The sequence below is a fragment of the Eschrichtius robustus genome, chromosome 8, assembly GCF_028021215.1.
Source record: "Eschrichtius robustus isolate mEscRob2 chromosome 8, mEscRob2.pri, whole genome shotgun sequence".
In the NCBI taxonomy this organism is placed as follows: domain Eukaryota; kingdom Metazoa; phylum Chordata; class Mammalia; order Artiodactyla; family Eschrichtiidae; genus Eschrichtius; species Eschrichtius robustus.
In genome coordinates this window covers 3,307,943-3,325,066 of record NC_090831.1, presented here as the reverse complement: position 1 = coordinate 3,325,066, position 17,124 = coordinate 3,307,943, and the positions used below count along the sequence as shown (strand labels likewise).

Here is a 17,124-nt window from a genome sequence, read left to right as displayed (position 1 = left end):
TTATTTTATTTTGCGCTCAACTGCCCTTATACAGTCGTAACCTTACTGGATTATTTGTTGTTTTGGGCATTAACCTTTTCCTTCCTTGCTTCTCTCTGTTTTTATTGTTTGAGATGCTGTGCTAAATGCACCCTCCTTTAATCATCTATAAACCTGATGAGAGAGGCATTATCAACCCCATTTTACAGGTGAAGAACCCCAGGCTGCACACTCTGAGCAAATCCCAGGGCTAGTGTTGCCGGAATTCGGGCCCGCCTGTCTTTCCAGAGCCGTGGCTCTCACCGTCCACACACTGTACACTGCCTGGCAAGCCTGGGTCTCAGGTTTTCTTCATTAATAGCAGGAGGGTTTGGAGTAAATTATTTTTTATTTTTAAAATTTTTATAAATTTATTTATTTATTTGTTTTTGGCTGCGTTGGGTCTTCGTTGCTGCGCGCAGGCTTTCTCTAGTTGCGGTGAGCGGGGGCCACTCTTTGTTGCGGTGCACGGGGCTTCTCACTGCGGCGGCTTCTCTTGTTGTGGAGCACGGGCTCTAGGCGCGCGGGCTTCAGTAGTTGTGGCGCACGGGCTTAGTTGCTCCGTGGCATGTGGGATCATCCCAGACCAGGGCTCGGACCCATGTCCCCTGCATTGGCAGGTGGATTCCTTCCCTGGCAGGCCACCAGGGAAGTCCTGAGTAAATCATTTTTTAAATGATTTCTAAAATCCTATGATGCCAGATAGTCTACACATGTCTGAGAGCAAAATACTAAGAATGGAGACATTTAAAGTTAAAATGAGTCTTTATTATCTACTTAAAGGAAAAAACATGCATATGTGTGTGTAAAATCTCAATAGAGAATATGCTTAAAAAGATACCATTTTGCCTGAAGTCAATGAGGGCAAATATCCTTCCTTGTTTTAAAACTTTGGTATTTTAATGTTCTTTCAACGTGATAACTTTCATTTTGACATTATTTATTCTCCTAACCAAGTAGTTCTGAAAATACCTTAGAATCACCTTAAGATCTAGTGTAACATTTGGATTCTTGGGTCACATCCCCAAAGATCCTCATTTGGGAGGGCAGGGTGGGCCCCAGAGCCGTATTTTCCAGGGCACCTGGTGGTTCTCTGTCTGGAGGTCACCACACCATCAAGGGAAACCTTCTTTTAAACAATGAAGTGAGATGTCATTATTGTTCACCTTTTATGGGTAGGGAGTGAGGTATTTGGTGAGTTACTTTGCAAAATGTGTATCCAGTCAATCAGCAATGCAGTGGTAAACTGAATTTAAAACGTGGAACTCCTCAAAACCTACTGAATTAATTGGTTTTCGGAGCTAATTGATCAGCTCAGACCCGCCGCTGTTTTCATACTGCATCTCTTCTAAGCAAAAGAGATGCTCTGGGGAAAAAGACAGAATGAAAACTCATACTCCGTGAGTCATGAATTTCAAAATTGTGGTTGTCAGATCTGTGAGCACTGCTCAGGGGCTATTTCAGAGCAGCTTTCAGGTTCCTAAGCTGAGGAATCGAGGCCGTGGATTACAGCTGTTTATGCAGACGCTGCTGCCCTGAGGGACGGCCAGGCTGGCGTGGTTTGCTTTAATAATTGCTAAGGACAACTGTTCTGTGTGACCCTGCTCTCACCTGGAGGTGACGGGGGTCCTGCTTCTGTTCCAGGCAGAGCAACTCAGGCAGCCGGGGGCGGAGAGCGATGAGGACGCCACCAAGTCCGCACTGGGAAGGGGCTCGAACGTGAGTACTAACACCGCAGGGGCTTCGCGCTAACCTCGTGGGGCTTCCGGCGGCTTTGCACCACCTTCCGGGAAATGAAGTTATAGATTAGTTTAGTTGCTTTTTGTTTTTGTGGGTTTCTAAAAACTAGATAGATGCACAAAGCGTCATGTGGCTTCTTTTTTAGTTGCCCGTGGTACATTCAGAGGATGAGCAAATATGTCACTTTCCGAATGTGTTAGTTTCCAGTTCTCCAGCCCCAGCCGGCGTGATCCGGAGGGCCCTTCATTAGAGTAACTGAGTTACAGCGTCCGAAACCACTTCCCTGAATTCTCAGGAGCAGCTGATGGTTTTGGAGCCACACAGCCTGTTTCCTAAATTCTGCAGCCATACGTTGAAAGAATTTTTTTAAACTTTCTGTGCCCTCGCATTTCAAAGTTGGCATGCAAAAAGCTTCTTCATAATTTTAAATACTTGAAAGAAAATATTTCATAGCGTCTTATAAATATTGACATTTTAAATGTATCTAATAAAGTTTGATACCATCACTTTAAAAATCACATAGATACATAGACAAATCACATAGACAAACTCTTCTATAACACTAAAACATTTTGCATTATTATCTTTTTCTTCATTTCACATTTCCATACTGGTCCCATGTAAAATTGTATTCTATTCAATATATATTTTGTTTTCAAAAGTCTGTTTTAAATAGTTGAAATGAAATGTGATACAAAACAAGAATGTCTATCTAAATTAGATTTTTAAATTTCATGTGATCATAAAACTGTGGGTAGGAAAATATTCTTCTAGACTAAGTTATTACAATTGCAAATAAATAAAAACAATATAAATATATTACAACTGCTGATATATACTTGTTAAGCATGAAAAGGAAATCTTTCTTGAAAAGACATCTTTTAATAAGATGAAAGGTAATTTTTAAATTTATTCCATATACCCATTAATGAACATAATTTATGGATAAAACCAGAAGAGCTTCAACATTAATCGTGTGACTCTCTGTTTTTATTGGTTTAAACCCTGAGGAAATATTTTACATAAATAAGTACAAGAGGATGAAAAAGTTTGCTGCTATAAAAGTGCCTTTCAATTCTTTGAAGTCCTTCTGGTCAATCACATAGTGATCTATTATCAAATATTATTTTGATTGATCTTTTATCTGTACCTGACTAGGTTCTCGTTTAATTGGTCAATAGCCGAGATTTGGAAGCCATTTGACTTGCCAGGGGGGTTGTTACTCAATCACACTAAAGTTATTGACTTCTGGGAGGTATAAGAAAAACACTTTATCAAGATTTCTCAGATAATAATTACACTCATTACTCAGAGGCACTTTCTCTTTTTTTAAAATAATGTTTGAAGACATCTCCCCCAAAGGAACAAATATAGTAGAAATCAAATATGTTGTGAAGAAAATTTTTTATTCATAAAGTATTATATACATATAAAGGAGTATTATCATTAAGTGTGATATAGTTTCTGAAATTGTATAAATTATTTCTAGATAATTAAAGTAAATCAAAATGAGCAATTTGACATCATACTCTTCTTTTCATTCATGTTATATTTTTCAGAAGTCTCAAGTTAGAATTACATGTGTCCCAGCTACTGATTTTACTAACATGTTTATATGAGCTAAGGGATAGCAAAGCTGACCATTTTTAAAAATTGAAATGTAATCAACATACAACATTGTATTAGTTTTAGGCATACAACATAATGATTTGATGTATGTATATATTGCAAAAGGATTACCACAATTAAGTTTAATTAACATCCATCCACCCAAAAAAAAAATTGTGACTGTGTGTGCTGATGGATGTCACAGGCACTTTCTAAACCTAGTATATCATCAGTAAGTTTTGAGGAAAATGACATATTGTCAGTTTTCACTCAGGAAATTGACATATTGTCAGTTTTCACTCACTCTTGCCAAAATAGTGTTTTTTTAGTGAATGTTAAAAATCTCATCCCAAACTTTTAAGTCTATTTTTGTCAGGATTTTAGGTTTATAGATTTAGCCCATTCAGTTTATGGAGAATGTCTGCCATATAAATTAATTAGCAAAATGAGCCCTTATTGTCCAATCAAAAAGCCAAATCACATTTACTTTTGGTTAAAAAAAAAAAGTCAAGTCATATTTTTAATTTGAGTAAGTGTGTTAATATGTATCCTCCTGAAAATTATCAATCTCAGTTCTGAATCTAAAGGTAGCTAACTATAGAGTCTCAGTTTCTCATCCATCACTTTAAAAACATAGGAGTTTAATGCCCTGGACTTGATGCTGTTTTCCCTTTTGATTCCCATATTTTAATGCTCTTTGAAAATCAGCTCTCAGCTTTCCTGACAACCAAATCTTGCTGGTTTCCAATAAGAAGGATTTAACTCGTGGTGGGAACTCAGGCCAGGCTGGAGCCTGGGGTGGCCGCAGCTCGTCCATAGAAACGCATGTGACCAGTATTCTCATCAGACCCCAAATTAACCTGAGTACAATTACATAATGAGAAGGTCTCTTCTTCAGCTGTATAATCTTAAGCAAGTCTTTCCTTGCCATAACCACATCAGCAATGTGCTTCTTTGCTATAAAACAGACTTAAATCCACTGAGAATGGTTTAAAATGTCCGTGCACTCAATTAGTCCGTAAGGCTTATCTTTTGTCAGCCTCAATTTTGGCCACAGATTGTTGGAAAATGTCTTCTAATATTTCACACACTCTGCCAGCAAACTTTGTGTTTGAGTAGAGGATCTGTTAAACTACCCTGTAGGGCTTGACTGCTCACACCTCTTTGGTTATTACAACATGCCAGGAGTTACTACTTTTTCTACAGCAATGGATGGTAGCATAAGTTTTGCAGTGGGTGTTGCTAATTTGTGTGAGATTTTTTTTCTTACTAATGCAGCCTAAGAACACATTCATGACATGATAGACAGATGATAGATAGATAAACCTAGGCAAAAAGTTCATAGGAAATATCCAAAGCATTTATGAGGAAAATCATAAAATTCTACAATTTTGTGCAAATGGAAAGACGGGCCATATTCTTAGATATGAAGACTCAACATCATTATGTCATCAGGTTTGTTGTAGAGCTAGGTGAACTGATTACACAGAGCAGTTTAAGGGAAGCAGGAAGAACATTCAATACAGATATGGAGTGGTCTCTAGGATTTTTTTTTTCATTTTTTAAAATCATGTGTGACTTTTACTAGAAATCAAAGTCAATAAAGGAATCTGCAATGTGGTAGATTAACTCTTCACCTGGAAATAAGAGTTTCCTGGGTTTGAAGTCCTAGGGCAGGATAGCACTTAATAAAATAATGCTGGCCAAAGAGGATGACGACCACGGCTGCCACTACCTGCCTGCCTGTGCCAGGCCCGTGCTTAGTTAAATAATCTCGTTTCATCCTCCCCACATCACTGTAAAGTAGGGGCAGCCTTCCTTACGCAGACGCAGAAATTCCCAGCTTCCGGAGGCCAAGTGGCTGGTCAAATCCGTTGATGTCTGCTTTTGTTTCTCAATGTTTTATGTTCATGTTTATATTTCTTCATGTCTGTGATGTCTTATCTGTGTTTGAGATTATGCTTTCCTTTATCAAGCAAGTTGGTGATGTAACATTTCTTAAGAGCGCTGCTCCTGTTTTTATACATTTCCCCAAGCCCTTGACTCCTAGCTGAGTGCAGGCATCTGCCCTTGGGGTGTAGAGCTGAGCTTTTATTCCCAGGCAGCAGAGGGGGCCTCTCTGTCTCCCCTTTCTTCATCTGTATGACGGGCACAACGCCATCCACCCTGCAGCATCCTTGTAAGGATTAGCAAGTATAGAGCTCGGCTAATAACTTTAGGAAGCATTCTGAAATGGTGAGTAAACTGGATCAGAGCTTCATTAGAACCTTTCCAGATAGTATTGTTGTTTTTCCTTGAGCTAGTTTCTTATATTTGTAACCTGAAGAGTCGGAAGAGAATAGACCTGCATTTAAAAAAAATTAACCTAAGGTATGTAGGTAGCCAAAGTAGTCAGATCTTTCCTGGAAAGATTAATTTTATGTAAACTAACGTTTAGTCTATTCCAAGATACATTTTCATTTTCTTAATCAAAGGACCCTTGAATCAGAGTGAATATAATCACCTCACGAATAATTTCAAGCAGTTTTCCTGGAATTCGGCATTTTCCGGGAAACTGTCCCTTCTCTGTGCATGCGTGGCGTCCCACAGATCTGGACCCTGAGACACATGGAGGGAATGTGGTCAGGGTCCACTGGATGTGATTAGCGGCGAGGTGGGAACGGTCCTCAGGCCTCGGTCTCCATCCTCTGCTGTTTTCCTAAGTCACATAGACAGCAGTATGAACTCTGCACCTTGATGGAACAAGACACCTGAGCTCATTTGTAATCCAGCGCACAGAAATGCCACACACGCAGAATACCGCAGCATCTGGTAAGGTGGTAAATAATGCTCTGGTGTAGGAGGAGAAGGACCCGAGTTCTTAATCCTGCTTCTGTTATTAACTCTGGGATTTTGGGCAAATTGTAAAATGAACCTGTAGTGACTGACCTTTTATAGGCCCCTGGCCTTCATTTAAATGCTATAAATTTGACCAACCTAAAAATTTATCAATGTGAGCCATACCAGATACCATTGTGTTGCTTATTACCATTGTTATAAAATCTTTTGGTGAATGATTTTTAAAAAGCATTGCCTCAATTTAAAAAAATCATCTGGGGCCATGTTTCCCCTGTTCAGGCAATTATGGAAGGTTTCCATCATCCTAGGAGTTGCTCACCATGTTCTGAAGTGATTCTCAATCCAAAGCCTGAATAAGCTTTTGGGGTCCAGGTTGACATGTCCCCGCAGAGTCATCTGGCCCGGACGGAGGCAGCTGCTGTATTGAAGTCCTGCCCTTAGGAGCCTAAGAAGTTGAGAGGGATGCCCATCAGTAACATGACACTTTCAGAAAAAGTTATTAAAAACTAAGTTGTAAAGCAAGTTCCATAATTGAGTGCCCTGAGTCCCATGCTCATCAGAGAGCCTGTATTTCTCCCCGGCTTGCACGGGTCTGTTAAGAATCCCGTCCCAAGCGGATGATTAAAGAGCTGGCCCCCCAAAATGAGTGTTGAGTCAGATCCGCCACAAGGGGGCAGTGTTTTTCCAGACACAGCAAGTCCTTCTGAAACTCCTGGCCTGAAAAAGCTAAAATTTGCTGTTTTTTGAGCATTCACAAAATCGAGGGCTGAGCCACGTTTGGGATGTAGAACTAATTTTTGTTATACATCCATTTTGAAGAGATATTTTACAAATCTAGTGTATACCTTTCAAAAATGTTTTATATTCAAGATTATAAAATAAGTACCATATGGAAAGTTTTAAATGGGGAGTGAGGGAGTCACGTGGCATGCCAACAGCCCAACACAATTTCTCGTCACTTTGTATGTTCTCTTGAGCCTTTCTGGTGCCTAAGGCCAACTGTGATGTACACAGAGTTGTGCTTTTTTCCTTTAGCGTCATGTCATTTACAATTCGCTCTGGTACAACAATGGTCTCTTAATTTTTTAAAGGTTGTGTGATCATCCAGGAAGAGGGAAGAGTGTGGCTTTTGTTTCTGTTTGCTTGAATCTGGATTCTGACTTTAGCACGTACAACTCTGTGACCTTTACAGCCTCCCCTCCCCCATGTGTGCAATGGGTTTGTCATCACTCCCAGGGCTCCTGGCACTGGGAGGGGCTTGTAGCTGGCGCTTGCTAAGCTGCATCACTCTGCCCGTTACTTGTTGCTTTTTTCCTCTGGAACTATAAATAATGAGAGGGCCATCTTCGTCCCCAAAGCCCATATTCATTTGGGGAATTTTCCTTATAATACAGACTTGCAAAGGTATTAGGGAATCAGAGGATGAGACAGTTTTATGGCTTTCAAGACAACACATGTTTTCACGTTGCTTCCCGAAAGGGTGGTGCCACCAGCAACAAATAACAGTACTTATAGCCACTCAGTTTTTCATTTCAGATCCAGTGTCTTGGACATGAAATTTCTATCAAAGAGTGGAAAGGACACAGACCCAAAAATGTAATTTAGAAAAATGATCCTAAACTTCTTTGCATACCTATTTGCCCATTCACAGTAGTTTTTAAAGTTTTCATGTCACATGCTCTCTAACGCAAATCTGGAAACTGTCAGAGGAAGGTTTTGTTTTTAAAGCCTCAAGGAATGTTTTTTCCAAAACACTGGATTCTTAGAATGGGAATAATATTTTCTAACTAGAGCCTAAAAGGTTGATTGAAGGGCCTCATGCCAATACTTAATTCTCAAAGTGAAAACAAGAAACATAGACGTTTAACCTCTCGGCTGAGGATTCAATGTTTGTAGGGAATGAGCGGTAAAAAACGTCCATTTCAAAATACTGATTTTCCTCATTTTCCTTATTTCCCTTAAAACAGGAGTATCTATTTTTTCCTAATGTCTGTATTTCTTTTGTGACCTTCTCCTGCCCTTGGATGGACAAGCAGAGATCCGTAGAATTGCAGTTGCCTGCACACGGCTTGGTTGAGTGAATAGCATTCAAGTTGCTTCTCAAACTAGGTGGCAGAGAGAAGCAGACCCCCGGTCCCTCCATGCCCTCTCCGCTTGGGGAAAGGCAGCTTGTCATCCCGGTGGCTTAGCCCCAAACCTTGGAGGCCCCCTTTGCTTCCTCCATTCTCCACGCTCCATCTGCCATCCAGCTCAAAGCCCACCTGCTGCCTTCAGAATGCATCCCGAATCCCACTGCCTTGCTCTTCCCCGTGGTCACTGCTCCTGCTGGCCTCCCCGTGGCCTCTCTCCCAGCCTCGTCCACAGCCCCCCTTCTGGCCTCACTGCTTTGGGTGCAGCCTTGTGCACTTAGCAGGCGGAGCGAGGCTTTGTGAAGGGGGATCCTGGCCAGACACCTGATGACCACTGCGGTGGTGGCCTCGTCTCACTCAGCCTAAGACCGTCCTCCACAACCTGCCACCCGCAGACACTCTCCCCACCTCCTCTCATCCGGGGAACATCCCCCCAGGATTCCAGACAGGCTGTTCTGGAGTCTCAGTCCAGACTGACAAGTGGTGAGCCTGGAGCCTCTCCGGGTGTGTGCATTCAGCTTCTCTCAAATCCTGGCCCACCTGCTTCATTGCACCCGCCCCAGCGCTGTGCTTCGTTTTCTTCCTGAGCATGTCTTGGCCCCTGAGCTCCATGCTTTTCTCTTCCAGCTTCTCCCAGTTCTTACAGGCGGGATGGCAGTGCAGCTGGGGCTGCCACCTGCCACGCCCCCTCTGTTCCAAACACAGGAGGCCGCTTGCCTCTCCCCATCTGTTCGCCGAGCATCCCGCAACGACTGCACGTGTGTTCGAGGCCCTGCCCCCAAGGTGACCTGTATCGGATGCCCCCTGGCCTGGTTCGCCCACCCTGGAGCCTGGGGTCCTCCTGAAGCCCCCTGCACCGGCCTCCTCCTCCTCTCCTGGTGTGGTTTGGGCTGGATTTCTCCCTTCACTGTGGCCTTTGCTGCCTCTTCCCATCTTGTCATATTTTCTTGATTTCTCCATCTTAAATGTGCCCCAGGTTGACCTCGATTACTTCCTGCAGAGCTGATTACAGGTCTGCACTCCTAGTGGTCATGGGGAGGCCCTAACGTCCCTCTGCTCTACCGGTCAAGGCTCCCCCCTTAGACACAGACCCCGCTGTCAGGGCCTCTCCCCTTTGCAAAATGTTGGTATAGTTCCAATTTATAGAAAGTTGCAAAATAAAATAAATAGTCATGAGTCATCCACCCACGATTAACAGATGTTCACGTTTAGCCCAATTTGTCTCATGTCTTTTTGAGAATTTCTAAGAAATACGGCAAATGGAGACACAACTGCCTCTAGAACCATAGCAGACCCCTTTCCCTTTTCCTTCCCCAGGGATAACAGCCCTTTCGAAGCTTTTATATTTTAAAAGTACAGTAAATGGTTATATGTTCATAAACAGTGCACAGTATGTCTGTCTGTTTTAGCGATGTATGTAATGATTTTCCAAAGTCTGAATCTTTTTTAAAATTGTATTGAAGTATAGTTGATTCTCAATGTTGTGTTTAATTTCTGCTGTACAGCAAAGTGACTCAGTTACACATATTATCTATTCTTTTTCATATTCTTTTCCATTATGGTTTATCACAGGATATTGAATATAGTTCCCTGTGCTCTACAGTAGGACCTTGTTGTTTATCCATCCTGTATATACTAGTTTGTCTCTGCTAATCCCAAACTCCCACTCCATCCCTCCCCACTCCTCCCCCTTGGCAACCACAAGTCTGTTCTCTATGTCTGTGAATCTATTTCTGTTCTGTAAATAAGTTTATTTGTGTCATATTTTAGATTCCACATATAAGTGATATCATATGGTATTTGTCTTTCTCCTTCTGACTGACTTCACTTAGTATGATCATCTCTAGGTCCATCCATGTTGCTGCAAATGGCATTATTTCATTCTGTTTATGGCTGAGTAGTATTCCATTGTCTATATGTACGACACCTTAGCAAAGTCTGAATCTTCACTCATAGAATAAGAAAAGTTAATGTTGAGAAAAAAACAGACAAGGAAGGACAGAAGGGAGTTGGGGGGAGAAAAACAAAGGAAGAAGATGCAGGGTGCCTCACAAGTGATCCCTCTCCCCTCCGCCCCTGCCCGAGCCCCTCTCTGGGCAGATTTCACCAAGGCTCTGCTGTAGGAGACCAGGGGGCCACCGGACACTTGGGCTACAGCGAGGAGCCAGGCTACGCCCTGCGTTCAGGAGAGACACACACAGGGGCGCCCCCCACCCCGCGCTGCTCAGACTCCAAGCGCAAGGGCATCGCGGGGTCTTGTGAGAATTCTGATTTAGGGGGTCCAGGGATGGGGCCTGCGATTTGGCATTTCTAATGAGCTCCCAGGTGAAGCTCTGTGCTGAGAACCGAGGCCCCGAGCCCTGGCTCCTGGGTGGAGAGGTGGAGTCGGGCTTAGAGAGAAGCACACGGAGCGGAGGGGCAAGTAGGGTCTGCGCTGGGACCAAGTCTGTGAGCTGGTCCACAGGGGATGTGGGGAGGTTGTGCTGCCCACAGAGGGGACGGGCCGGGTGCTCCCGGGCGTGTGCGTGTGCAGGTGTGCGCGTGTCAAGGGCAGTTTGCAACGACTCTAGATTGGAAACACACTGAATATATGACTTCCTGCTTCTCAGTGTCCGACCCTCAGTCTGGGGTGAGAAGGACCAGAGCTTTCTTCTCATCTTGCGGTCGGAATGATGCCCATATTTACCTGGTGAAAAACGTTTGCTGCCCCAGATGACTCAGTGTGCATCTATAATTACATCATAAGCGTAACCCTTGAAGGACAGCCTCCAATGAAGCCTAAGGCTTGCTCGTGACGTTTCCTGCTGGGTGACCCTAGTGAGCCTGGCATCTCCTTTTGGAGGAGACGCTGAGATCAGCTTTCAGGAGGCACCGTTCAGGAATTTCGGCACCGAGCTTCAGACTGAGATAATTTGATAAACTTGGACAGTACCCACTGATTGGATATGGGAGATACAAAGGGGAGAAAAACTAAGAAAAATAAAAAGGTGAGAAAGGAATGTTTTGCCTCCCTGGCTCACATAAAATATATGACATAGATATTGATAGATATTTGATCAGAGTATTTGGTTAAACTATAAAAATACATATTTAGTGATACTTCCTAAGTGGTTTGTCTTTGCTATTTGTTTCCTTTAGCATGATGGATTTCTGTTATATATTGTCTGGATGATTTTCTAGCTTTATAACAAAAATACAAGCAAATCATAAATGCAGATGGTTATGCAGGTTGTTTCTTTGAAAATACCATGATTTACAGAAAAAAAATGTGATTTTCACCTGCATCTGAATTTCCCTGCCATCTCTGTCTTGGTGTGAGGTGAATGCCATGTGGTTGAGTGGAGGGGGCAGAGTGGATGCTAGCATCTTCATTACAGGTGACACAGGCCCTCCTCCATGTAAGTCACCATAATGGGACCTAGAACAGATTCTAAACAACTCATGGAGTAAAACTTAAATAGTACCAAGCAGATGTCACGTTCCTCCATTCAGGCTCCCTTTAGTCAGGCGTTTACTGGTTTTAGTTGCCAGTCTGTTTAACACACGCTATGTCTTAGGTATCTGGCTCTGAGTATTAATTTATGGGGAAAGAGGTTGAAATCTGTACAAATGAAGCTGAGAGTACATATGAACCGTGCAGTCTTTTCATTACCAAGGAGAGCTGTCTTTAAGCTCTATGAGGGCAAGAGCCATTTATTATTATTATTATTACCATTATCATTATTATTATTATATTTTCATGACTCTATCCCTAGCAACGAGGGTGGTGCCTGGAACCAAGAGGAGGGACCTCATTTGTACCCGCTGAGCATGTGCATGACATGTTCAGAGCACAGCCAAAGAAAACTGATTTCTGGTTCATTTTGTTACTAGAGACAAACATTTAGTATAAGCAGAGTCAGGTTACACACAGAAAAAAAAAAGTTATTAATGCTGAAGTTTATATCCCAAGTTGCCCAGCTCTATAAGTTTTATGCAAAGATTTTGAATGATTCCCTCCCTGGAGAGAGGAGAGTAGAAAGAATTTCAGAGTAGGAGATGATGTTCCACACTTCTCTTGACAGTTTTGGGAAATTGTTGCTGCCCCCTCCTCTCCTTGACCTGCACATGTAGGTCAGGCATTGGGAGGACCTGGCAGGCATGCCCATGTCCACCTTTCCAAACACCTGCCAGACACCAATGCTACCGCCTGGCCCAGCCTGTTCTAGGACACACTCGGTCGGAGAGGAGGGCTGGTGCTCCGCAGCCCATGGGAGTCCCTAAGGCAGAGGTGAGAGAGAAGCTTCACTTTAGTGTTGCTGATGGGTCACAACAATATGGCTGTTTGGTTAAACAACGTTGTGCTGAGGTCTTGCTTCCTCCTGTGGAATAGCACCTGCTCCACGGGAACTGCGAATGACGTTAGCTGTGTGGTACCTGTCACCTGACGCTCTCAAAGCCCCTTCCTATCTTGGCCCCCGTGATGCTACCCACGGAGCAGCAGTGGCCCCTGCAGGTCCCCAGAGGGGAGGAGAACTTTGCTGTGCTGTCAGGTGCTGTGCTGAGACCGGCATCCCCTGCCGTCGTGAGGATGTCATGCTCTACCCAGGCTGACGTCTGAGGAGCGAGGTAGAAATAGTATTGGGGGGATTTACTTTACTCTTGAGAAACTGAGACTAGAACTTAGGGTGCTTTGGTTACAGATGAGAAGATGCAGACCATATGCGTATCTATTTGCTGTCAGATAATTCTTGGAAATCATACTCTGGATGATGCAAAGTCAGCAGGACCCATGAGTCAGGTGAGTTGAGGGAGGCTGAGTCTAGAGCCTTGTTCCAGAGTAGAATAAAGCTATAGAGCCATTTCTGAGCTGGATGTGGAGGCAGATTATGATCAGGGGTCAAGGGTTAGGAGGTCTGAAAGTCTAGCTATGGCCACTCCCATTAAGGGGAAGGGTCTGTTGCAATGTGGGGCATAACACATTGGTCTATACTTGTTCTACATTGTTAGATCCAAACAATCACCTTCTCAGATTTTCTATTTAAGACTACTGTTTAAAACGGTAGGGAGTCCAACAAACAAAAGTCTAGGACCAATTGGCTTCACTGGGGAATTCTATCAAACATTCAAAGAAGAATTACACCAATCCTTCTCAGATTGTTCCAAAAAATAAAAGAGGAGGGAACACTTCCAAACTCATTTTACAAGACCAGCATTACCCTGATTCAGACAAATACACCAACAAGAAAAGAAAATTACAGGCCAATATCCGTGATGAACATAGATGCAAAAATCCTCGACAAAATATTAGCAACAATACATTAAAAGGGTCATGTAGCATGGTCAAGTGGGATTTATTTCAGGGATGCAAGGAGGGTTCAGCATCAGCAAATCAATCAATGTGATGCACCAGATTAACAAAATGAAGGATGCAAATCATATGATCATCATAATAGATGCAGAAAAGGCATTTGACAAAATTCAACATCCATTTATGATTAAAAACTCTCAACAAAGTGGGTATAGAGGGAACGTACCTCAATATAAAAAAGGCCATATATGACAAGCCCACAGCTAACATCAAACTCAAGGGTAAAACTGAAAGCTTTTCTTCTAAGATCAGGAATAAGACAAGGATGCCCCCCTCGCTACTTTTATTCAACATATTATTGGAAGTCCTCATCAGAGCAGTTTGGCAAGAAAAAGAAATGAAAGGCATGCAAATAAGAAAGGAAGAAGTAAAACTGTCACTATTTGCAGATGACATGATACGATATATAGAAAACTGTAGAGACTCCACCAAAGAACTGTGAGAATAAATGAATTCAGTAAATTTGCAGGATACAAAGTCAACATACAGAAATCTGTTGTATTTCTATATAGTACTAATAGCAAACTATCAGGAAGAGAAATTAAGAAAACCCATTTACTAATTGTGTGTTAAAGAGTAAAATACCTAGGAATAAATTTAACCAAGGATGTGAAAGACCTGTACACTGAAACCTGTCAGACATTGAAGAGAGAAATTGAAGAAGACAAAATAAATGGAAAGATGTCCCATGCTTGTGGACTGGAAGAATTAATATGGTTAAAATATCCATACTACCCAAAGCAATAGACGGATTTATTGCAATCCTTATCAAAATTCCAATTGGCATTTCCCATAGAAATGGAAAAAGCAATCCTAAAATTTGTATGTGATCACAAAAGACCCCGAATAACCAAAGCAATCCTGAGAAAGAAGAAAAAAGCTGAAAGCGTCATGCTCTGCGATTTCAAACCATATCACAAAGCTCTAGTAATCAAAATATTATAGCATTGGCATGAAAACAGACAAACAGAGCAATGGAATAGAAAAGAGAGCCTAGAAATAAACCCACACATATGTGGTCAATTAATTTATGACTAAAGAGTCAAAAATATACAGAAAGAATAGTCTCTTCAATAAATGGTGTTGGGAAAACTGCAGAGCCACATGCAAAAGAATGAAACTGGACCCACTCTCTTACACCATATATAAAAATGAACTCAAAATGGATTAAAGACTTGAATGTAAGACCTGAAACCCTGAAACTCCTAGAAGAAAAATGGGTGGTAAGCTCCTTGACATCAGTCTTGGTGATGACTTTTTGGATTTGACACCAAAAACATAGGTGACAGAAGCAAAAATAAATAAGTGGGACTACATCAAACTAAAAAGCTTCTGCGCAGCAAAGGAAACCATCAACAAAATGAAAAGTCAACCTACTGAATGAGAGAAAATTTTTGCAAATCATATGTTCAATAATGGGTTAACATCCAAAATACATAAAGAGCTCATACAACTTGATAGCAAAAAAACCCCAGACAATTCCATTAAAAAGTGGGAACAGGATCTGAATAGACATTTCTTCAAAGAAGACATAGAAATCCCCAAAAGACACATGAAAAGATGCTCTACATCACTAATCATCAGGGAAATGAAAATCAAAACCACAATGAGATATCATGTCACACCTGATAGGATGGCCTTTATCAAGAAAATAAGAGATAACAAGTGCTGATGAGGATTTGGAGAAAAGGGAACCCTCATGTACTGTCAGTGGGAATGTAAATTCGTGCAGCCACTATGGAAAACAACATGGAGGTTTCTCAAAAAATTAAAAGTAGAACTACCATATGACCCAGAAATACCACTTCTTGGTATTTATCCAAAGAAAACAAAAATACTAACTTGAAAAGATATATGTGCTTCCATGTTCATTGCAGTATTGCTTATAATAGCCAAAATATGGAAACAACCTAAGTGTCCATCAGTGGATAGATGGATAAAGAAAATGTGGTACATATATTCAATGGAACATTATTCAGCCATGAAAAAGAATGAAATCTTGCCATTTGCAAGAACATGGATGATGGACTTTGAGGGCATTATGCTAAGTGACATAAGTCTGACAAAAAAGACAAATACCATATGATCTCATTTATATGTGGAATCTAAGTAAATAAGTAAACATACAAATGAGCTCATAGATTCAGGGAATGGATTGATGGTTACCAGAGCATGGGGTGGGGAGTGAATGAAATGGGTAAAGGGAGTCAAAAGGTACAAACTAACAGTTATAAAAGCTATAAAATTAATGTCCTGGGGATGTCACGTACAGCATGGGAACTATAGTTAATAATGCTGTAATGTATATTTGAAATTTGCTAAGAGAGCAGATCTTAAACGTTCTCACCACAAGAAAAACATTCTGTAACTGTGTGTGGTGACAGATGTTAATTAGATTTACTGTGATCATTTTACAATATATACAAATGTTGGATCAATTGAAAAAAATAAATAAAACAGTAGCATATTTTCCCATCTGTCTGCACGAATTCAGGGCTTTTACTCTCTAGGATCAATGACACGCAAATCTTTTGAGGACAGCCACCAAATTATAAGGGTAGGCTGAGGTGCTGTAACAAGTGAGTTCCCCAGATTCAGAGGCTTGGATCGCAAGTTCTCGATTCTGCCCATAGCCCTTCCAGGATTGGAGTTGTCCAGGGATGGAGACCCTAACCTTTCAAGGACACAAGAGTCCAGATGCCCACCATCATCTCCCTGTCCATCCGTTTGAAGGAATGACGGTGAAAAGAGGTTTCCACTGGCCAGTCTGGAGGTTGCTTGGACATCACGTCCACTCACGTTTTTGTTTTTTTGTTTTTTAATTTTTATTTATTTATTTATTTATTTATTTATTTATTTATTTATTTATGGCTGTGTTGGGTCTTCGTTTCTGTGCGAGGGCTTTCTCTAGTTGTGGCAAGTGGGGGCCACTTTTCATCGTGGTGTGCGGGCCTCTCACTATCGCGGCCTCTCTTGTTGCGGAGCACAGGCTCCAGACGCGCAGGCTCAGTAATTGTGGCTCACGGGCCCAGCTGCTCCGCGGCATGTGGGATCTTCCCAGACCAGGGCTCGAACCCGTGTCCCCTGCATTGGCAGGCAGACTCAACCACTGTGCCACTAGGGAAGCCCCCACTCACATTTGATTGGTGAAAATGTAATGACGAGGCCACGGACAGCATCAAGGAGCCTGGGAAGTAGGTCTTGGCTGGCTACCGTGTGACAGCACTTGGCTTGAAATCAAAGAAGGGAGACTGGGTTTTGCTGGAAGCTGATTGTCCCTGATGTTACCCCTGAAGAGGGACCAAGAATTTGGCCTTCCTCCCAAGGCTGCCTCGCTCTCTGCTCTTTCCCTTGACAAGACGAAGGGGGGAAGCTCTCAGCAAATGGTCTGAGTTCAAATTAACTTGCTGTTTGCAGCACTTTACTCATTTACTTTGTAAG

At 42.1% G+C, this 17,124-nt stretch overlaps 1 protein-coding gene across 1 annotated transcript in view; it reads left to right on the top strand.

Annotated features, from left to right (window-relative positions):
- Nucleotides 1-17,124, top strand: part of COBL (cordon-bleu WH2 repeat protein) — a 270,206-nt gene that overhangs the window by 113,295 nt on the left and 139,787 nt on the right. The window contains exon 6 of the mRNA XM_068550231.1: nucleotides 1,663-1,737. Coding sequence (XP_068406332.1) covers nucleotides 1,663-1,737 — 75 coding nt within the window. The remainder of the gene's footprint in view (nucleotides 1-1,662; nucleotides 1,738-17,124) is intronic.